The 24,860-nt window shown below is 41.6% G+C and overlaps 1 protein-coding gene across 1 annotated transcript; it reads right to left on the bottom strand.

Moving 5' to 3' along the window:
* On the bottom strand, nucleotides 1-24,729 carry LOC307262181 (b(0,+)-type amino acid transporter 1; the record flags this gene model as incomplete). The annotated part of the gene is made up of 6 exons (XM_080042963.1): nucleotides 1-601; nucleotides 706-793; nucleotides 878-1,002; nucleotides 1,102-1,231; nucleotides 1,966-2,099; nucleotides 24,031-24,729. The coding sequence occupies 6 exons, from the start codon at nucleotides 24,727-24,729 to the stop codon at nucleotides 371-373; spliced, it is 1,407 nt and encodes a 468-aa protein (XP_079899089.1). The 3' UTR covers nucleotides 1-370.
* Nucleotides 24,730-24,860: the final 131 nt, after the last annotated feature.

A 24,860-nucleotide genomic window follows, 5' to 3' on the forward strand; every position in this document is an offset into this window, starting at 1 on the left:
CTACTATGCCATTTAGTTTGTGTTGCTTTTCCTCACTGTGTGGTATCAGAGTTTGGAGAACAGCAATTCTTATTTATTTCAACATGCTGTCTAAATTCACAAAGAACATCAGCAAATAAAGAAACAGTGGATGCACAATGTACAAAAAGACAACACAAATCAGATTGCCACAATTCAATGACACTCAAAATGCAACCCAACTCAATGGTGATTTCCTCTTGTTTTTGAAGCACACTTATATTGTGATTACCTTCCCCCTCATGAGTATGTTAAATCCGTGTTATTGAATAGTTTGGTTATTGAACGCAAGCAGCAAAATGAAACTGAAGAAAAAAAACACCTCTTTCCATTGGATACATCTGTCCAAAAATCACAGGTTTTTCTCTGCTGGGGCGACCTCTAAGAACAGCTGTAGGAACACCGTTAACTTGGTCAACAGTCCCGGGCAGAGCTTGTAATGGATGAAGGGGATGTAAAGTATAGCTCCACTGAGGATAAACAAAGTCACGTAGAGGTATTCAATCTGAGGATCGTCTATGATGGGTGCCAGCACGAGGAAGATTGCCACAATGAGGACCACGATGGGTAATATAATGGGGACCTGTGGAGAGAGGAAGACACGGACACAAGCTGATTCTCATCCTGTGTAAAAAAACAAATGTGTGTCAATGATAATGGTGTTTTGAGAGTGTATGGGACACTGACCCGGTATGGCCTTGGGAGCTCTGGCTTCTTAATCTTGAGGTAGATAAGTCCAGACAGGGTGATGGCGTAGAAAAACCAGGCAGTGAAACTGAAATAAAAACAGTTGGTTCATCATACAACTAATAAACGCATCTCAAGATTTAGTACATGCAAAGCAAAACCTGCCTTTTACCTGAAGAAGTTGACAATGCTTTGGAAGTCTCCGGGGATCAGCACCACCAGAGAGACAACAGTGGTGAAGATCAGGGCCGGAGATGGAGTCAGTCTGTGGACGTGAGCCATGGCCAGAATATCTGGCTATGAAACACAACACAACACAAATGCAAGGGAAACTCAATAACGACCATCTCACACTGAACAATGTAACATGCATTCATATGGTAGAGGTATTCTCACCATGTGTCCTTCCCTGGCGGCAACAAAGCACACACGGCCACCACTGAAGAACGTCCCGTTCAGAGAACCGAAAGCAGACAATGCTGCAGCCACGGACATGATCCAGCCCCAGCTTCCTAACACTTTATTCCTGTGGGAAAGGGTTGAAGTTCTCACAAGAGTATGCAACAATGTCTTTCCCAATGTTTACACCTCACCTGTTACAAGTAGGAAGTACATCAATGGGGCTGGGGTACATTATTTAGATTTTTCTTTACTATTGAAAAAGACCTTTAACTGTGTTCAGGGACAGTGTAAAACTAATTTCTCTAAAAAAAATGTGCCTTTCCTTTAGGATGGTTAGAGGTAGGCCTGAGTAAAAGGTCTTATCAGATTAAATGGGCACTCTTTAAGTGGGCACATTTTTACCCATCAGAGTCTGTTTAGAGTCTGTGTTGGGGAATCCTAGTTTAATTAAACTTTTCATGGCTCCAGAGGAAAAATTGCCTCAAGTGATGTCACTACCCAGACCTCTAAAGTCTGCTACTCATCTTTGCTTTACGCTAGTGCCTGCTACTAGTATAACAAACTCAAATATCTAACTCACCTGTTGGTGGGGAAGTTGTACTGTGGGTAATGTAGGCGCCATGATTTGATAAGAATGAAGAAAGCATGGAATAAAAAAAAGATGACATCTCTGCTTCTATACTGCATCAATTTTGATATAAAAATAAACCTTTTCAATTTAAGTCCGTCCGAAAATGTCATAGGAGTGCAATAGCCTACTAAATAAGTAGCAGATTTTTTTAATCCACCAGAATCAACAAGTCAAATGATCTGCCTGGACCTCTGTGGCATCGGCTGTGACATCAAACACTGTCTTACCCCCAGGTTACTGCTACTGCACTGGAGGACATGAGTTCCTTGGGCGTCATTACTGTCAGGTAGCTCACATTCACCAGCAGATATAAGCCGGTCACCAGAGATATGGCAATCACAACTGCCCTAGGAAGATTCACCTGAAAGTGAAAAAAGGGCAACATCATTTTTATGTTCTGGTCAATGTGTACGAGCTTTCATGATCAATAGCTGTACTTTTGACACTGGAATACTGTAGAATGAAATTATTAAAAACTCTAAAAACTAGCCTAGTTGTATGCAAGGAGCAAGAACATCTGAAACTACTACATTTACAGGATGAAAACCATGTTTGTTTTGTTTAAATGTATGGCAACAATTGTTTTATACAGATATTTCCCAATGATGGTGGACAACAGAATTTTCACCTGTGCTGATCAATTTATATTGTTGTGGCCCCAGGCGAGCCAGCAGTATCTATCTCCCAGTCATATGCCATAGCCTTATCATGATTACTGGCTCACAGTCTTTTTTAATCTAATTAGAAATCAGTCCACCTTCCTACTCATAGGCACTGGGTGAGGGTTGTGAAACTTGAAAAACTGAAATTTTCAGCCAGGGATTGAGTCCAGGCATTTGACCGAGTCTGGCCGCCATTACTGGACTGTTTTAAATGGGAATATCCTGCTAGAGACACTGAAGCATATCATTAAATTCACAATCTCTGTACTTTGTGTATCAACTGTGCATTTTTTTATTTGATACATTTTTATATTTCTTCTTAATTAATAGATTGTCTTCTGTTTTTTTGTTTGTCTGCTTGTTTAATGTGTCTCTGCAATTAAAAACTCAATAAAAACATAGGATAGATAAAATGCATCGCCTGTGCATCAGCTCATACATATTATCGTATATACAGTATCTCACAAAAGTGAGTACAGCCCTCAAATTTCTTCAAATATTGAATTGTATATTTTCATGGGACAACACTGAAGAAATGACACTTTGATACAACATGGCTGTCGCCCCAGAAGGAAGCCTATTCTAAAGATGATGCACCCAAACAGAAAGCCCACAAACAGTTTTCTGACGACAAGCAGACTACGGACATGGATCACTGGAACCATCTCTGTGGTCCAAGATACACTTATGCAAACTCTGCAACCAGGTGAGGAGTACAAAGACAAGTGTGTCTTGCCCACAGTCAAGCATGGTGGTGGGAGTGTCATGGTCTGGGGCTAAATGAGTGCTGCCAGAACTGGGGATCTGCAGTTCATTGAATGCCACCATGGACTGTGACATATTGAAGCAGAGCATGATTACCCTCCTTTCGGGAACTGGGCCGCAGGGTAGTATTCAAACATGATAACGACTCCAAACACAGCTCCAAGATAACCACTGCCTCGCTAAAGAAGCTGAGGGTAAAGGTTATGGACTGGCCAAGCGTGTCTCCAGACCTAAAACTTATTGATCATCTGTGGGGCATCCTCAAACGGAAGGTGGAGGAGTGCAAGGTCTCTAATATCCATCCACTCATTCATGACGTGATGTCGTCATGAATGAGTGGAAGAGGATTCCAGTGGCAACCTGTGTAGCTCTGGTGAACTCCATGCCCAAGAGGGTTAAGGCAGTGCTGGAAAATAATGGTGGTCACACAAAATATTGACACTATGGGCCCAATTTGGACATTTTCACTTAGGGGTGTACTCACTTTTGCTTCAAGCACTTTAGAAATGAATGGCTGTGTGTTCAGTTATTTTGAGGGGGCCGTAAATGTACACTGTTATATAAGCTGTACACTGACTACTTTACATTGTATCAAAGTGTAATTTCTTCAGTGTTGCCCCATGAAAAGATATAATGAAATATTTGAAGAAATGTGAGGGGTATACTCACTTTTGTGAGATACTGTAGAAGAAAAAAGTAAGTGAAGGAATCTTCAGTCCCTAGGATGGTTCATTTGAATATTAATGAGTAACAATATATTTATTTGCCTGTCCATCTGTATTTAAAAACTCAATTAAAACATTTGAATATACAGTATAAAATGCATTTTATCAGCTCATACATATTATCATACATAGAAGAAAAAAGTATAGCCTTTGTGAAGGAATCTTCAATTCCAAGGATAGTTAATTGGAATATTAATGAGTAACAATATACTTATTTGCCTGTCCATCTTTCAGACAATTAGTTCAGCTGTGTCGCCTATTATAAGACACTGCATGAGGTCAGCAATATAGATACAGTCTAAGCTCCCTCCCTGTTATGGTTCACCGTGTTCAGTTCAGACCCAAAACATTGGTTTGCTTGGCACTTGAGCCTGGTGTCTTAAGAGTTAGCACGAGGTTAAACCAATGATCGCAGGAAGGGAGTGTAAGAACTGAATGGCAATACACTTGTGCTGCTGTCCAGGGGCCTGTTGCATAAAACCAAGATAAGGGATTAACCTAGGATATTTCGGTTATCCTGGCTTGAGTTAGCCTCGATCCGGTTGCATAAAAGCAGAGGGACATAAATTACCATGGAGATTTATCCTTTACGTTTAGCCTGGTTGGGACCAGGCTAAACGTAAAGGATAAACTTATTCTGTTGCCTGATTGGCTCAGTCAGCTGTCACTCCGATCTGAAATCAAGGTGTTTAACAGTTATTCCATGATCTTCTGTGTACTGCTTTATTTTCATTAGCCTGTTTTAAGGTACCACATAAAAGACTGCATTGTCATTTAGTTAAATAGTTCTTCTTTTTTATTTATTTAACCTGAACCATTTATAATTAACTTAATTATAATTAGATTAATATGAAATGATAAAAAGTATAATAATTTATGTGATAGTCTGTTCATATTGCAGGCTATATTTGTATAATTGATTATCGATGGCAGATGACATCGCAAATGTGGGTCAAATAAATTCAATTTGTACTCATAACTATATCGAGGTGCATCTGAAACAAAATTAAATATCAATGAAAATGTTCTTTTTTCTGTAATTGAATTCAAAAAGTGAAACTTAAATATATTCTAGATTCATTACACATTAAGTGAAATTAATCTAGAATAAACAGAAGGTCGACATTTCTGTATTATAAATCCTTTTTCTGATTGGTTGTATGCAATATTCAAATATTATTAAATACTGGATTTTTTATTCCATGATCAATCAATCATCCAAAAAAAGGCCTGACATATTTCACTTTGAGTAATGAATCTATGAAAGTTTCACTTTTTGAATGGACTTTCCATGATATTCTATTTTTTCATATGCACCTGCAGACTGCAGCTCACTGTCAACTATTTTATCATAAAACAATGCAGGGACATCAAGATCAGTCGGCAGAGAATACATCTGTTATATGAAATGAACTGCCCCCTGATTTAAGCCACAACCCTGTTATCCTCTCAATTTGGCATCAAGACATGTTTGTGCTGCAAAATCATTGTTTGTGCACACTCTTACAATCCAGCTGATTACAGTCTCACCTCTGGCCTTTTGAGCTCCTCAGTGACATAGTTCAAGTTGTACCAGCCAGCGTAAGACCAAAGTCCTTGATAAAAAGCCATTCCTAGAGTGCTCAAAGAGTACTGAGTACCTTTAAATGCATTCTCAACTTTCAAATTTTCCACAATGACACTTCTGCTTTTTATGAGCTCCACTATCCCTCCAACCACGATCACGGTCAACCCCAGCAGCTTGGCCACCAAGAAGACCACTTGGATTCTGATCGCAATCCGGACATTCAAGATGTTGATAATGGCAACAACCAGTATAGTCACAGCTGCAGCACACTTCACTACCAGCTGAGGAGGAAGGCAGTCCGTGTAAAAGACTGCTAGAACATACTCTGCGATGCTGATGGCCATTGCCGCCATGCTGAACGGCTTTACAACCAGGATAAAAGTCATTGCTGCAAAGAAAGCCGGACAAGAACCATAGATCCTCAGTATGTAGATGAAATCCCCGCCAGATTCAGTAATGACTGTCCCAAGCTCGGTGTAGCACAGTGCTGCCAACATAGCGACAAGTCCTGAAAGAGCCCATATCAGCAGACTTGCTCCAGGGCTTCCCACGTAGGCCATTACAAACTGCGGGGACATGAATATACCGGATCCGATCATAGTTCCTGAAACTAACGCTATGCCTCCAATCAACCCAATTTCCCGCTTCATTGTCAGGGATTGAGGTCCCTTGTTGTCTGCCATGGCCGCATAGATCAGACAGCATAAGATGAAGACACTGTGGTGGTTGTTCACCCTTACAGAGGAGACAACAATATGAAGAAGCAGACACACACCTTTAGACTGTAATCTACTCATATAAATTTGAATAAGCAAAACAGTAACAGGTTGAGAAACTGTCCAATAAAAGTTAACTGAGTTTCGTAGTAACTCCACCTTAGTCGTAATCATATAACAGCGTACTCTACTCTTTATTCTAATCTTCTCTTATCATGCAATTCCTTATCTGGATATGATCATTCTTTAATCAAACAGAAGAAGATCTGTTTTTGTTCAAAACACTAACCTTGAAAACTCCCTCATTTCAAAATGTACTGTCAAGCCCTGTTCATGTGTAAACAATGAGGTAACAGGTTGTTTTATGATGTTTAATCTTACAGTCAGATGGATGTTGGACAGGATTGGGAGTTCCTGGGCAATGTGAATTTGCCCAACAAAATCAAAACACAATGAATGACAAAAAAAAGACATGGAATTGATTGTACATCTTCAATCTTAGTATTTTCCATAAGTTTATAATATCTTAATTTAATATATGCTAACAGCATTATTATATGTGAATGATTTATGACAAGTAAACAGTGAAACTCTTACTTCTGGATGTTTCAGCTCTTCGGTTAAATAATTCAAAGTATTCCAGCCATCATAGGACCACAAGCCCTGATAGAAAGCTATGCCAATGGAGCTGACACCAACATTTGTTCCCTCAAAGGAGTTATTAAAGTTCTCAGTGTGTCCCTGGAAAAGCATCACAACACCTCCCACTACGATCACTGCCATTGCCAGCAATTTGACTACCATGGAAACCACCTGGATGCCGGTGGCCAAGCGGACGCTAAGACAGTTAACAATGGCCACCAACAAGATAGCTCCTGCAGCCACCAACTTCACCACCAGTTGTGAAGGGGGACAGCCGTTGGAAAAGGGGGCCACAACGTATTCAGCAACACTCAGAGCAATTCCAGTGGCACAGGCAGGCCTCATGACATTGACGAAGCTGAAGACAAACATGAACGCCACCACTTTTCCTGCTGTCCGCAGTATGTAGATATACTCAGCTCCAGACTCTGGAATGACCGTACCCAGTTCAGCATAGCAGAGTCCTCCCAGCATGGCTATTAATCCACAGCATGCCCATATAATAAGGCTGGCCCCGGGGCTGCCGATAGCAGACAGCACATACTGGGGTGATATGAAAATTCCAGATCCTATCATGGTTCCAGCAATGAATGAAATAGCTCCTATAATCCCCACTTCCCTCTTCAAATTGAGTGTCTGTTCACCACTCATCATTGTTTTCTGAGCTGCTGCTTCCTCAAAGGTCTTTGTACACTGACCACCTGGCTGTAGATTAACTGCTAAATGTTGGGCAATATAAGAGCCATGCTTGGCTCCAAAACAGGGTGGGGCATGACGTTTCTGCAATCAAATCAAATCAGTTTTATTTCTTATAGCTTAATATCGCAAAGGCAGGAACTGTTATATAAACTGGGTCCATATTAATGATTGCACAAGTATACGATTCCCGGACTTAGACTTGTTGATCATGCACTTTTTATTATTTATATTAAATCGCAAGTGAAACATTAAGTCAATTAAGAAACTATTTACCATGACATTTCATCGTGAAAACAGTGAAACTCGTCAGTTAGATAATTCAAAGTGCTCCACCATTAAATCACAATCATTAAATGCACAATCTCTGTTCTTTGTGTATCAACTGTGCATTTTTTTCTCAATTTGTATTTATTTATTTATTTTCTTCAGTTTTCAGTTGTTTTGTTGGTCTGGTTGTTTGATATGTGTCTCTGCATTTAAAAACTCAATTAAAACATTTGAATATATAAAATGTATTTTATCAGCTCATACATATTATCATACATAGAAGAAAAAAGTATAGCCTTTGTGAAGGAATCTTCAATCCCAAGGATAGTTCATTGGAAGTAACAATTGAGTAACAATATACTTATTTGCCTGTCCATCTTTCAGACAATTAATTCAGCTTTGTCGCCTATTATAAGACACTGCGTGAGGTCAGCAATATAGATACAGTCTAACCTCCCTAGAACTCTAAGGTTGTTATGGTTCACCGTGTTCAGTTCAGACCCAAAACATTGGTTTGCTTGGCACTTGAGCCTGGTGTCTCAAGAGTTAGCCCGAGGTTAAACCGATGACCGCAGGAAGGGAGTGTAAGAACTGAATGGCAATACACTTGTGCTGCTGTCCAGTTCTCCTCGATGGAGCTTCAAAAAAGGATTGCCGCATAAGTTGTCCCAGTCTCCTGAAATCTGACCTCGGATCGCAGTAGAATTCCCACCACACTACCTAACTACCAACAAAAATCAGCTGGGATTTTAAAACATTCAGTGTGATCTTTCAACCGCCGCTTCTGGCTTTATCATTTTATATTTCATATTCATGGTCAGAGCCACTTACATGACTCTGACCATGGGCGATTAAGTAAATGCTGGCGTGGACAATTTTTTCATTCTAATTTCAGGGGTAAGGCTAGGGGCACAGCTATCCTTATTGATAGTAATATTCCTTTCGAGTCCTCAAACATTAAGGGCCGGTTTCGCAGACATGGATTAAGCCTAGTTATGGACTAAATTGTACCTTAAATGGACAATCTCCATTCAAAATTCCATTTAGTCCAGGACTAGGCTTAAACCATGTCTGTGAAACTGGCCCTATATCAGATAAAAATGGACGTTTTATTATTGTTTCAGGCAAACTTTACAATAAGTCAGTCATCTTGGCTAACGTCTACGCGCCTAACGTCGATGATGTAGAATTCTTTAAGAGATTTTTTTCTCAACTCCCCGATCTCAATTCCCATTCTCTTATTCTTGGTCGGGATTTTAATTGTTATCTAGATCCAGTCTTAGATCGCTCTTCCCCCAAACCTGCCACTCTTAGCAGATCTGCAGGTTATATGAAATCATTTCTTGCTGATTATAGCCTCTCTAATCCATACAGGTTTTTATACCCCACAGGAAGAGAATATTCATTCTTTTCACATGTCCACCACACTTACACCCGAATTGATTATTTTTTTGTTGATAATTCATTGATGTCAGACCTTAAGTCATGCAGTTATGAAAGTATTGTGATCTCAGATCACGCTCCTCTGCTCCTTCAACTGGCTTTCCCTGACGTTGAGTATACAAGAAGGCAGTGGAGACTGGATTCATTGTTGCTCACAGATGAGAGTTTTCTTTCACACATCTCTACACATATTAAAACTTTTTTGAGTATAAATAAAACACCAGATGTGTCCAATGCAACAATTTGGGAAGCCCTGAAAGCCTATTTGAGAGGTGAAATTATATCATTTGCAGTATACAAAAATAAGTGTACAAAACAAAAACAGAAACAAACTGAAATTGCTGATCAGATTCTGAACATAGACAGACAATATGCTAATTCGCCTTCATCTGAACTTTACAAAGAACGTTTAAAACTTCAGACAGAATTCAACCTTCTTTCCTCTCGTCAGGTTGCAGACCAGTTGCTTAGGAGCAGAAGTACTTTTTACGAGCATGGTGACAAGATTGGTAAACTCCTGGCCAATCAACTGCGCGGATTTAGAGCGAAGCAACTCATCCCTGGAATACGGACAGACAGTGGGTGTACAACATCAGATCAGAAATTGATAAACGAAAAGTTCAAAACATTCTATTCAAATTTGTATAGTTCTGATTAGTAGACGCAACGGTGATGGAAACCTTTTTCAGTAACCTAAACATGCCTTCCCTTTCTCAAGACCTGAGACATAGCCTTGAGGCACCTATTACTCAGAAGGAAATTATTGCAGCAATAACATCTATGCAATCAGGCAAATCTCCTGGTCCAGACGGACTTCCATCTGACTTTTTTAAGAAATTTTCAGCCGAATTGTCGCCTTTTTTATGTTCAGTATTCTCAGACTCATTTGACTCAGGTAAACTCCCGCCTTCGTCCTATCAGGCCTGTATTTCCCTGTTGTTAAAAAAGGATAAAGATCCTCTAGAATAGATTGTGCATCATACCGACCAATTTCACTATTAAATACAGATGTGAAGATACTTGCTAAAATTCTCGCCCACAGATTGGAGGATGTTCTCCCCTCTATCATATCCCCCGACGAAACTGGGTTTATAAAGGGACGCCAATCATTTTATAATATCCGCCGGCTAATGAACATTTTATATTCCCCCAGAAATATTGAATCAGAATGCCTCGCTTCTATGGATGCTGAAAAAGCATTTGATAGAGTAGAATGGAATTATTTGTTCTATTTCATTCTTACTGACCGCCAGAGGCAGTGCTTAACACTGGATGTTATCCTTCGCGCATGCGCAGGTCGAGTATATAATATAAACAAAGTCACGTGTGACCGGGGATGACGTCGGGACGCCCGTCTATATAAGTCCACGTTACTTCCCAAAATGTCCCTTGTATCTTCTCGCTGTAGCGAATACAGGTTTAGAGTAAGAAATAAGCTTGAATAAGAGCAATATTAGCCGGTGACTCCTTGCTGGTAGCCTTGCAACCTCATGGTTGGAGCCACGGATTCGTCCTCCAAGGGCTGCAATTAGTCACACACGGCTATGTTCTGATCGCCGGCGTACCGGTGTTTTTCCGCTGGTGAGTTCGGCTCGCAGAGAACGCTCGGCTAACAGTGCCTTCCCCAGCTGTAGCTGCGGAAAAGGTAAGTATATCTAGGCCTATGTGTTAGCTGTAAAGTTAAGTAAGTTAAGGGGATCCGGTTTTCGGCTTTCCGCTTAAGCTTACGTCTTGTTTTGTTTGCCCTCGCAGTGATCTGCAAGGCTGCATCGGAGATTGCCAGTACCGGCGTTTGCTACCTCGTGTGGCAACTTTTTGTTTCAGTTAATTAAAGGCTCCCTGACGGCTGTGTTCGCTCGTTAAAGCATGTACTCCATTGGTTGGAATTAAGAGCAGAAGCTCCCCAGTATGGTTAAGGCTATTGGGTAAAAGATAGAAAAAAAAAAAAAAAAGATAAAAAGATAAATTAAATAAATGATAATTTAATTTTGAAGTAAACTTGAGAAAAAAAGAAAACTACCTTTAGAGGGATTTTCTAGTTTCAGTTTGCTTACTATGGAGCAGTTTGCTGCTCTTTTGTTGCATTATTATTACTAATGGCTGGTTTCGCTCAGTAGTAACTGATTCACTCTGGAAAGAGACTATTTTGGGATAGCAGTGAGAATAACTGCATTAATCCTCAATATCACACAGCCTATCCACGGGTTGAGCGGTGTGGTAGTATTCTACCCCCCACACCTCCCACCACCACCACCACCACCACCATGTTAGGCTCACATGGTTGCCGCACTTGCATGGCTCCACTGCAAACTACAGATGGACATGATGAATGCCCCGCATGCCTCGGTGTGGTCCACCTGAGGGAGGGGCTGTCTGACAATCAGTGCATGAACTGCAGTTTCATGCCGCATGGGCTAAAGGTGGCGAGACTAGCAGAGGTGGAAGGACCTCATTCTTTGGTGACCCGATTTCTTAAAGGAGCCCAGCGGAGGAACCCCCCACTGGTTGTCAAGGTTCCCTCATGGGACCTGCCTCTGGTGCTGGCAGCCCTCTGTCTCCCCCATTTGAGCCCCTGGATCAGGCGCCGCTGAAATGGCTGTCAGCAAAGGCTGCCTTTCTTCTAGCGATTGCATCAGCCAAGCGTGTTGGTGAGCTTCATGCATTGTCAGTGAGTGAACAGTGTATACGCTGGAACTCAGATGGCACAGGGGTGGCACTGTGGCCTAACCCTTCATTCTTCCCAAAGAGGCTGCCTTCGGCCTTCTATAATCAGGTCATACAGCTAGCAGCTTATGGCCCCTCACACCCACCGGATGAGGAAGCTAGTTCAGCAGAACTACTCTGCCCGGTGAGAGCCTTGAGATGTTACATACAGGAAACTGCTGGTTTTCGCCAGTCTGATGGCCTGTTTGTCTGCTACGGGGGCCCGAGAAAGGGGCAAGCACTGTCCAGACAGAGGCTTTCCAAGTGGGTGGTGGAGGTAATTGAGGAGGCATACAAGTCAAGAGGACTGCCTTTGCCTCCTAACGTCAGAGGCCATTCCACCAGGAGTGTCGCCACTTCCTGGGCAGCACTAAGAGGAGTGCCTCTAAGTGACATTTGTGCAGCGGCCTCCTGGGCTTCAGCGTGCACCTTTGCCTGTTTTTACAGGGTCAATGTAGCTGCTCGCCACGCAGTGGCTGCAGCTGTTTTCCAGGAACCCTCAGGCCCTTCCTAATAGGTGGGTACAGGATTCCTCGTGACTACGTTGGTAATAGTCATCCAGTGTTAAGCACTGCCTCTGGCGGTCAGTAAGAATGAAATAGAACGAGAGTTACGTATGTAACTACGGTTCTATGAATTCTGGATGACCGCCAGAGTTCTCTGTCACCCGGAATCTTGCGAGAAGATTCTGAAGGGACATTTTGGGAAGTGACGTGGACTTATTGTTGACTTTGTTTATATTATATACTCGACCTGCGCATGCGCGAAGGATAACATCCAGTGTTAAGCACTGCCTCTGGCGGTCATCCAGAATTCATAGAACCGTAGTTACATACGTAACTCTTGTTTTTCACCCTTGAAAAATTCGGTTTGGGTCCTGTTTTCACTTCTTGGGTTAAATTATTATATGCATGCCCTTCTGCCTCAGTATTAACAAACAGCAGTTACTCAAGTAGTTTTGATCTGCACCGTGGGACCCGGCAGGGTTGTCCTTTGAGCCCGCTCCTTTTTGCTATTGCAATAGAACCACTTGCAATTGACATTCGCGGTAACAAACAGATTCAGGGGATATGGAGAGGAGGAATTGAACATAAGGTATCATTATACGCCGATGATTTACTTTTGTTTGTCGCCAAGCCAGCCATCTCTTTACCAGAGGCACTTTCTGTGTTGGAGGTCTTTAGTCAGTTTTCTGGCTATAAACTTAACCTGAGTAAGAGCGAACTCTTTCCGATTAATAAAGAAGCTCTTAAACTTGATTATACAGCTCTCCCACTCAAAGTGGTGACAGATCAGCTGAGTTACCTTGGGGTATGTTTTACCAGAAATTTTAAAAACCTATTTAAATCGAACTTCCTCAAATTATTGGATCAGGCGAAGCAAAAATTATCGAAGTGGTCTCCTCTGGCTTTCTCTCTCATAGGTAGAATAAATTCAATTTAAATATCATTACTCCCAAAGTTCCTATATCTATTCCAATGTCTCCCCATCTTTCTCCCCAAATCTTTTTTTCAGGCCCTTGACTCTTTAATGATAAATTATATTTGGAATGGTAAACACCCTCGGTTACGGAAAGCTTTTCTTCAAAGACCCAAACAAACAGGTGGAATGGCCCTCCCTAATTTCCAATACTATTACTGGGCTGCTAATATCCGTTCTTTAGTGTATTGGGTGCATTTTCACCTTGACGACTCAGCCCCAGTCTGGGTAACAATGGAGTCCAGCGCCATTAGCCCATTGTCTCCATCTGCCCTCTTAAGCGCCGCACTTCCACTCTCTTCGGCTATTCCCAACAGTAGTCCCGTGATTAAGCACTCCCTTCGAATTTGGACCCAATTTAGGAAGAATTTTGGAATGCAGAATTTTTCACTTTTCAGCCCAATTGCAGCTAATCATTTGTTTATTCCCTCGACGGTGGATGGTGCATTCAAGATCTGGCATAAAAAAGGCTTAAAATGCATCGGTGATTTATTTATTAATGATCTATTTGCTAGTTTTTCTCAATTGACAAAACATTTTGGTATCGAAAAGACAAATTTTTTCTGATTTCTGCAAATCAGGCATTTTACGCAGAAGTTAATTCCCCAATTCCCTTATAAACCGCCAGCCAATCATGTCGGTTTGTTTCTTTCTGTAAACCCCACATTAAAAGGCTCAATTTCTATGTTTTTCAACCTTATTTCGAAGTTGCATAGCCCCTCATTAGCAGCTATAAGAACCCTGTGGGAGCAGGACCTAGGTTCTGCCTTCACAGATCACATGTGGGATTCAGTCCTGGATCGGATACACTCTACCTCCATGTGCGCCCGACATGCTCTTGTGCAATTTAAAGTAGTACATCGTATCCACATATCTAAAACTAAATTAGCTCGTATGTTCCCCGATGTAGACCCGACCTGTGATAGCTGTAAGAGCGCACCGGCATCACTCTTTCACATGTACTGGTTGTGTCCCACCTTGACTGAGTTCTGGACATCAGTTTTTCAAACAATTTCTGAAGTACTTCAGCATCAAATTGAGCCAAACCCTTTCACTGCAATTTTTGGCATCGCTCCCAATTTAGGCTTGCCTAAAGTGAAGCTAAAGGTACTGGCCTTCACCTCTTTACTTGCTCGTAGGGCTATCTTACTTAAATGGAAAGATCCTGCTCCTCCTTCCCACTCACATTGGATTAGTGACATTATGTCATGTATGAATCTGGAGAAAATTTGTTGCACTACCCAGGGATCTGAGACTAAATTTCATAAAATATGGCGCCCCTTCCTAAACTATTTTAAGAAACCGACCACAATAATTGAAGAGTAGCTACCCCCTCCCCTCTTTTATTTGATTCAATTTTATTTCTTTGTTTTTTGTTTCATATTGGTTGTTTGTTTTTGTTTCTTGAAGTGTGTGTTTCTGTTTTGTTTCTGCTATTTTTAACATTATGTATTATTTTTTGTACTAATTTCTTAAAGCAGGATTGTTTGTAATTGGGTGTGAGGGTGGGATATGGGTGGGGTATGTTCGGGGGGGGGGGAAAAAGGGGAAAACATTTATAATCCATTGTACTGCAGTTGCTTTGCTACTTTGTGATTTAATGAAAAAACCTTTGAAGAAAATAAGGTTTGAAGTGGAGTCAGGTGTCATTATGCTTCCTTAAAGAGGTGAGTTTTGAGTTGACTTTTGAATGAGTTTACTGAGTCTGAGATGCTGATGTTTGGGGGTAGGGAGTTCCAGAGGGTTGGGTGCAGTAAGATAAAATGCATGTCTGAATTTAGACATATTTGTTACACTTTATTTTTTTTAGACAATGCGTATTGCAATAAAGAAAAAGTTCCTGTACATATTTTCAACAGTAAAAGGTGTATATATATATATATCTAAGGGTTCAAAAAATTAAAAGATTTCAATATGTATTTTGGGGATATATAGGGGAGAATGGGGTAATCTGAGACACTTTTTACATTTGGTCCCCTCTAAGCGAGCTAAAATGATTTATCACTCAAATTTACACATTTCCCATTAATTCAGGATGTTTCCTAGAAATGGGCATTAGCAGAATTTTTTCAAGACAAAGGGCAGTGAAATTATGATTGTTTTAAAAAAAGTTGTCATGTGGCTCACTTTACCCCAGCTGTGGGGTAAACTGATCCACTTACTTTTTCCACTCTGAAACTACCATAACAACACATATTGTAACAGTAAGAATCCTGAAAGCTAGCCACACATTCCAGAACTAATGTCGGACTAGTAAAAGAATGATGGGGTTTGGTCAAATAAGCAAAGCAAATTTTCTTGAAAGTAACTCTGAACAAACTCAAATACAACATATTAAAATTCAAAAGATTTTAATAAGATTCAAATGAAAGATAGAACCAGTTAGATTAGAACACAGTCTGGGGGTCAGAACACAGGACCCTTAGAGCCAACTTGTGTCTGGGGGTCAAAGCATAGGAAAACCAGAACCAGCGAGAACAGCCTGGGACTCAGAACACAGGAGAACACCCAACTGGATTATAACATCAGCCTGTCATACTCTACAATTAGGCCTACTCTACATTCCAGCCCTGAAGGTTACAGGGAAAGATGAGAAGGTGCTCTTTCCGTGTGGTTGCCCCAGGTCGTCTTCCTGGTATATTTCCTTGGCATGATGGCTTTTCTACAATGTGTATGACATTAAAATAAAACATATGTCATGTAATATTACATTAAAATATGTTTAAGACTAAACTTAACTTCTGCCTCATGGTGGGGGAAAGTGAGACAGAGGCTCACTTTCCCACACAGCATTTGGCTCACTTTCCCCCACCACCACAATTTGAGAAAAAACTACCTCTCTTAGCATTTCAGGCTAATCTTTAGCTAATATCATCACATGGTTTTTATATGTTGGTAGTTCATCAACACGTATGATAGAAGTTTTTCTACGTGAATACATTTGCTTTGGCACAACAGTTGATTAAGTTGACAGCAAGAAAATTTACTTGCAAAATACCTATTTTGGTGAAAAAAACATGCTTACCACAGCACCATGAGGTCCTCTCTTTCAGGGCCATGGGGAAATGAGAGGGGCTTGAAAACATATATCTCACATGACCACAAATGTTTTCCGTTGCCTAGATACAGGGGGTGGCTCACATTACCCGATGCCTCAAATTCCCCCGTTCTCCCCAATATTTTTTTTTAAAACGGCCGATTTAATCGTAATTGTAATTTTTCTCTGAAAATAATCGGCATCGGCACTCCAAAATCAATATCGGTGGGGCCCTACTGTCTATATAGAAACGTTGAAGCACTTGAACTGAACGTTAGAAATAGCATACAATCAATATACTTGACAATACGTTTTGAAATATACATTCAGAGCTAATGAAAAGGAGGTGGTTTACAAATGTACTTTTAGGCTTAGTTTAGGCCTATAGTACATAGCCACAACCCTGTTATCCTCTCAATTTGTCATCAAGACATGTTTGTGCTGCAAAATGATTGTTTGTGCACACTCTTACAATCCAGCTGATTACAGTCTCACCTCTGGCCTTTTGAGCTCCTCAGTGACATAATTCAAGTTGTACCAGCCAGCGTAAGACCAAAGTCCTTGATAAAAAGCCATTCCTAGAGTGCTCAAAGAGTACTGAGTACCTTTAAATGCATTCTCAACTTTCAAATTTTCCACAATGACACTTCTGCTTTTTATGAGCTCCACTATCCCTCCAACCACGATCACGGTCAACCCCAGCAGCTTGGCCACCAAGAAGACCACTTGGATTCTGATCGCAATCCGGACATTCAAGATGTTGATAATGGCAACAACCAGTATAGTCACAGCTGCAGCACACTTCACTACCAGCTGAGGAGGAAGGCAGTCCGTGTAAAAGACTGCTAGAACATACTCTGCGATGCTGATGGCCATTGCCGCCATGCTGAACGGCTTTACAACCAGGATAAAAGTCATTGCTGCAAAGAAAGCCGGACAAGAACCATAGATCCTCAGTATGTAGATGAAATCCCCGCCAGATTCAGTAATGACTGTCCCAAGCTCGGTGTAGCACAGTGCTGCCAACATAGCGACAAGTCCTGAAAGAGCCCATATCAGCAGACTTGCTCCAGGGCTTCCCACGTAGGCCATTACAAACTGCGGGGACATGAATATACCGGATCCGATCATAGTTCCTGAAACTAACGCTATGCCTCCAATCAACCCAATTTCCCGCTTCATTGTCAGGGATTGAGGTCCCTTGTTGTCTGCCATGGCCGCATAGATCAGACAGCATAAGATGAAGACACTGTGGTGGTTGTTCACCCTTGCAGAGGAGACAACAATATGAAGAAGCAGACACACACCTTTAGACTGTAATCTACTCAGTTTGAATAAGCAAAACAGTAACAGGTTGAGAAACTGTCCAATAAAAGTTAACTGAGTTTCGTAGTAACTCCACCTTAGTCGTTATCGTAAAACAGTGTACTCTACTCTTTATTCTAAACTTCTCTTATCATGCAATTCCGTATCTGGATATGATCATTCTTTAATCAAACAGAAGAAGATCTGTTTTTGTTCAAAACACTAACCTTGAAAACTCCCTCATTTCGAAATGTACTGTCAAGCCCTGTTCATGTGTAAACAATGAGGTAACAGGTTGTTTTATGATGTTTAATCTTACAGTCAGATGGATGTTGGACAGGATTGGGAGTTCCTGGGCAATGTGAATTTGCCCAACAAAATCAAAACACAATGAATGACAAAAAAAAGACATGGAATTGATTGTACATCTTCAATCTTAGTATTTTCCATAAGTTTATAATATCTTAATTTAATATATGCTAACAGCATTATTATATGTGAATGATTTATGACAAGTAAACAGTGAAACTCTTACTTCTGGATGTTTCAGCTCTTCAGTTAAATAATTCAAAGTATTCCAGCCATCATAGGACCACAAGCCCTGATAGAAAGCTATGCCAATGGAGCTGACACCAACATTTGTTCCCTCAAAGGAGTTATTAAAGTTCTCAGTGTGTCCCTGGAAAAGCATCACAACACCTCCCACTACGATCACTGCCATTGCCAGCAATTTGACTACCATGGAAACCACCTGGATGCCGGTGGCCAAGCGGACGCTAAGACAGTTAACAATGGCCACCAACAAGATAGCTCCTGCAGCCACCAACTTCACCACCAGTTGTGAAGGGGGGCAGCCGTTGGAAAAGGGGGCCACAACGTATTCAGCAACACTCAGAGCAATTCCAGTGGCACTGGCAGGCCTCATGACAATGACGAAGCTGAAGACAAACATGAACGCCACCACGTTCCCTGCTGTCCGCAGTATGTAGATATACTCAGCTCCAGACTCTGGAATGACCGTACCCAGTTCAGCATAGCAGAGTCCTCCCAGCATGGCTATTAATCCACAGCATGCCCATATAATAAGGCTGGCCCCGGGGCTGCCGATAGTAGACAGAACATACTGGGGTGATATGAAAATTCCAGATCCCATCATGGTTCCAGCAATGAATGAAATAGCTCCTATAATCCCCACTTCCCTCTTCAAATTAAGTCCTTGTTCGCCACTCATCATTGTTTTCTGAGCTGCTGCTTCCTCAAAGGTCTTTGTACACTGACCAACTGGCTGTAGATTAACTGCTAAATGTTGGGCAATATAAGAGCCATGCTTGGCTCCAAAACAGGGTGGGCCATGACGTTTCTCTTCAACTTTGGTCATTAGTCTTAGTTATGGTGGCCAGGGCTGCCTTTACCTGCCACTAGGCCCTGGGGCTGAGAGGTTTGGTAGGACCCCCCGGGCGGTGGTCTTACAATACAGATGCGTTAAAGCCATGTTTGTCTACACCACAATATCTCTATTGATGAAATACAAAATCACTTAAGGTAACATGTAAATAACCCCCTCCTGGTCTAATGACTTTTAATAACCAAACACACATGGTTGGTTACAGTGTTTTTCCAAGTTATTGAGGAGACAGCGGTGGGGTCCCAGGACCTTTTAGTGGGGTCCGGGGGCATGGTCCCCCGGAAGAAAAATTGGAATCTTTTTAAAGTAAAATGCATCAATCTGGTGCACTTTGAGAAGAAAACTAAGGCTAAATCAACTGTGTCCTATGTGAGCTATTTTCTGGAATAATTTGGAGACACAGAAATACCAAAAAGCAGAAACAAAAATATTCAGGTTCAAAAAATCCAGTCATTCAGCATTCCATTTTTTTTTTAAATAATCCCTTATCCCAAAGCTACTTCTCTCTTTGAATTCTTTGTTTTGTTTTTAATGGCTCAACTCAATATAGGCCCTTGATCTGCATTGCCCTGAACAATGTTATTTAAACAAAAATAACAAAAATGTACTGGTGAATGATAGGCCCCTTGATCTTCATAGGCCAAAAATAATGTGATTTTTTTTTCCTTTTTCTTTACTGGTTCATGATAGGCCCCTGTTCTCCGTACGCCCGCCCCCCCCCCCCCCTCCCATACAAAGATTAGGGGCCTATTATGAGCCAGTCAATAATTTATTGTTTTAAATGACAATGTTCGGGGCCTTCTTAGATCAGGGGCCTATATTGAGACAGCAAAAAAAAAAAAAAAAAAAAACATATTTTTTTTTTGAGAGGCCCCTAATCTTCGTAGGCCCTGGGGCTTCGGCCCTGGGGCTTCGGCCCTGGGGCTTCGGCCCTGGGGCTTCAGCCCAGGTAAACCCGTGCATATAGGCGGCCCTGATGGTGGCGCTTTTCCACCGCACATGTAGCTCGACTCGAGTCAACTCGACTCAGTTCAACTCGGTTTGGTAGCAGCACGGGTCGTTTTCCACTGCAAATAGTACCTCCTGAATGTGGGCGGGGTCGTCATACAAATGGACTGAAAGCCAACTCCGGAGCAAAGTAGCAAAGCAGAAATTACGAGCAGTTGTTGCAATATTAACTGAACCAACCGCCCAAAACACGGATGAAAAATGTTTAAGAAATACCCCCCTTGTATCTGTTTGCTAAAAGAAGTAGACGAATATTGTGTGGAATCCCGATGTGTGACTTTCACACAGTCAGCTGTAGGGATGCGTCACGTACATCCCTATGCACGTAAACACGGGCATCATAAAGTTGACTGTTTAGTGAATGTTTCAGGATACGTGTTTTCAAATGCAAGCAGTGTCTCAGCCTGAATATTTTATTGAGGTAATCAGTTCAGTCCCAGGCTTCTAATGTAATCGCTCGCTATCATGTCTGTCCCAGCTGGCTTGGCTATATTTAGCCTATAGCTGCTAGCTGCCCTACATGACTCCTCTCGTATGTTTAAAGTAACTTCCGAATATATGGGGGAAAATCGGATCTGTGATGCAAATCAAATGAAAGAGAGCCAGAGAAGGCTGCACGCGGCGTAAATACACTCAAAAGTCCCGGAGAGTTGGGGAGAATAAACAACAGAATGAAGCCGGTAGTCTCTGGCCAATCAGAAGCGTCGGCAGACGGCCGGCCACTGATTGGCCAGAGACTACCGTCTGGCCAATCAGCGGCCGGCCGTCTGCCAACGTCACCTTTTAGCATCGGCTCAGCTCGCTTGGAACCAACCTAGAGCGAGGCGATACCAAAAAAAGCAGCCGCTGCAGGTACCAGATACCATGTTTTTGCGGTGGAAACGCCAAAAATGCGAGTTGAGCTGATACCATGCTGTGGAAAAGCGCCATTAGATTCTCTTAAAGTTATAGTCCATGGTTATAGTGCGCAACTTCTGTCGCCCCCATGAGTAATTCTTAGTAATTACAACAACACTGTCGGCGCATCAACATGAGGTGTGCCTTCGGAGATCGCACATGGGTTTTATACCGTTTGCTTTACGTCCAGGTTTTATCAGTAGAATCAACAAATTAATAATTTCTTGGCATTTTTCTGAGTCACTGGCCCAGTGTCAGGGGGTGACACCAGTTTGTAAACACTGCCATACTGAAAAATACAGAGTGTTTTGTGGATCCGATATGCTTATTCAAATTTGTGTACACTCGATTGGCTATGGCTTATCTTAAGCCAAGGTCAGCAGTACTCCTACCATTTGTTTAACAGCTTACGAAATATCTCACCTTCATGAGGAATCTGATGGTATGCAGAAATCTGTTTGACGCCAACACAAGTTATATACCATGGCTTCCTCTCCTAAACCATACAAGTTGTTGCTTCTGCAACAACTGAATCTGCAGTTCTCCTGGTTTCCCAATAGCTGTCTGCTGTTTCAGGATTCATCTGGGCTAAACTAGCTTAATGTGCCTTCTTCTGCTTGTTCCCCTCTATCATTATTGATGTCCACTCTTGGCTTGCTGCCATGACAGGCACTATAGTTTCCTTATGGCCCTTCAGCCAGAAACACCCAGTTGTTTCACACTACTTGATTGGCCATGTCTGGAAACCTCCATTACTAAGCTATCCAACCTACCACCAGTCGGTGATCAATAAACAGCTGTGCTCCTCTATTCACCTGTGTGTCTAAGGTTTACAAGCCTGTTCCTACCGGACCATCGTACTTCATTTCATTTGGGAAATAAAAATTGAGCCGAAGTGGGTAGGCGGGTGGTGCCAGGCTAAAGGTTTACTGCAGCAGATTTTATATTACAACTACTAACATCTTTATCAACTTTATCCTACTCATAAACTAATTAAAAAGGTGAAATAAAGTTACATACAATTTGAATTCCTCGTTGCAAATTACTGTATCCAGTTCTTCACGAAAGATTATTTATTCACAATTAGATAATTCTAGTATTTTACTGCAATCAAATCAAATCAGTTTTATTTATATAGCTTAATATCGCAATGGCAGGAACTGTTATATAAACTGGGTCCATATTGATGATTGCACAAGTATACGATTCCCGGACTTAGACTTGTTGATCATGCACTTTTTATTATTTATAGTAAATCGCAAGTGAAACATTAAGTAAATTAAGAAACTCTTTAGCATGAAATATCATCGTGAAAACAGTGAAACTCTTAGATAATTCAAAGTGTTCCACCCACCAAAGGACCACACGCCCTAAAAGAAAGCAAATACAATGGAGCTGACACCAACATTTGTTCCCTGAAAGGCATTACCAAGGTTCTCAGTGTGTCCCTGGAAAAGCATCACAACACCTTCCTCTGTGATCACTCACCTCATGACGATGATGAAGCGGAACATTTTAAAAATATAATGTAATATGGCCCTTTTAATTTTTAAATAATTTCAATGCATTCATTATATTACAGAGAAATATGTCCCATAAAAGAAAAAGAGCACCAAGCCCATCCCAGTGGACCCTGCATAATATTTCATTTTAAATTAATATTATTTTGGAAAATCCATGTGTCCTTCTTCAATAGCTTCTAATTCATCTGACTCAGTGTCTCCAAATCATTTTTTCATACAAAATTCTTCAGATTGAGCCTCTTAATTTTCCTCTCAAAGTGCACCAGATTCATGCATTTCACTTTAAAAAAATCTTGCAGGGGGGCATACACCGGACCCCCCTAGGAGGGTCGGGATCTCGGCTGGCTACTATTCTCACCCAGCTGGACATTGGAGGCAATAGCAGAAAACACTGGGTGTCTGAATTGCATTTAACAATAGTCAATGATTTGGGCAGCGCCAACATTGGAGAGGGGGCCCCCTAATCAAATTCAGCTTAGGGCCCCATGAAGGCTTGGGCCGGCTCTGAGGGGAAATGTGTGTTTAATTTGCAAGGAAAGTGTTGCCGTGAAGAAGGATTACAATTTACGAAGACACTATGAAACTAAACATCAGAGCAGCTATTGATAAATGTTTTATTTTTGCAAAGTGGCCTGGCCCTTCGTAGATTTTTCTGTAAGTGGCCCTCAGTGAAAAAAGTTTGGACACCCCTGGGATAAACTGTTACATAATTACCGTCAGGGCACCTGAAATTACTCAAGTATGTTGAAGTATTAAGTTATCTACATGTTTGATTTGAGTAATGCTCTATCTTTACATAACCACCTCCTGATCACATTTGAATAATCTATCTGGTTTGGTGCCGTTAGGATTTCTGCATTAATGATATGACACAGTTACGAACAATGTGCCCAAACAAACAAGATTGTTCAGAATTGAATCAGTGCTCTCAGGCCAGAAACAAGGTCAACAAAACGCAGATGCTTGGAGAAACAGTACACAGGCTCGGTTTCACATGTGGTTGCGTTCTAGAGCGTGTCACAGATAAATCCTTTCACAACACAAGCACTGGGTGTGGCCTGAGCAAAGCAAGAGAAAGCTGACACTTACGGATTGGGTTCAAACACTCACAACACGTAAGTAAGTAAACTGTTTGTCATTTTAAAGTTGGATTTTTACTGCTTAATACAGTAACTGCAGTGCACAGTCTTTGCTCATTGATGTTTTTCCTTTATAAAGATGTCTGGGTAGTTTAGATGAAAGTTTAAACATTAACTGAATTGAATCATCCATATTCTACCTTGAGTTTAGTTATGGTTTTAATGACAGTCTGCAGCAATAAACATGATTTCTCAAAAGCATTTCATTGTTTCAAACACGTGTCAGGGTGACCTGGCTTATTGCTCCTAATTAACAATTCTTTCAGTGCAATAACTTACTTAGTAAAACCCCATAAATACTTTAACTTACCTCTGGACGCTTCAGCTCTTCTGTAACATAATTTAGATTGTTCCAGCCATCATAGGCCCACAGTCCCTGGTAGAAAGCAATACCAATGGGATTGATGCCCAGATTTGTGTTCTCAAAGGAGTCTTCAAAGCTTTCAGTGTGCCCTCTGGCAAGCATCACCATGCCCCCTATTATAATGACTGTCAGGGCCAAAACCTTGGCCATCATAAAAAACACTTGGACTGACATTGCAAGGCGGACATTAAGGCAGTTCACAGTGGCTAGCACAATAATTGCAGCTGCAGCAGTGCACTTGACCATCAGCACCGGAGGGGGGCAGTCTGGGTAGAAAGGAGCCACAACATACTGAGCAAAACCCAGGGCCATGCCAGCAATCCCAGCGGGTCTCACAAATAACACAGAGCTGAAGATTAACATGAAGGCAATGACTGGACCGGAAGTCCTGAGGATGTAAATGTACTCCCCACCGGATTCTCTTATAACAGTGCCCAGCTCAGCGTAGCAGAAGGATGCCAGGATCACCAGTAAACCAGAAGCTGCCCACACCACCAAGCTGGCTCCAGGGCTGCCAATGGTACTGAGCACTGTCTGTGGGGTCATGAAGATCCCAGATCCAATCATTGTCCCTCCGATGAGGGACACAGCCCCCAAGAGCCCAACTTCCCGCTTCAAATTGAGCTTCTGCGTTTTGTCGTCCATTTTCTTCTGTAGTCTGAGACCTTCAACAATGGAAACAACGCAGCAAGTCTGTGGCCAAAGTCACTCTTGCAGCATCTCAGGGAGTTAATAATTACGTGGGTGTGACGTATAACTGACTGTAATTATATGAG

Source organism: Ammodytes marinus (genome assembly GCF_949987685.1).
Source record: "Ammodytes marinus genome assembly, chromosome: 15".
Taxonomy (NCBI): Eukaryota; Metazoa; Chordata; class Actinopteri; order Uranoscopiformes; family Ammodytidae; genus Ammodytes; species Ammodytes marinus.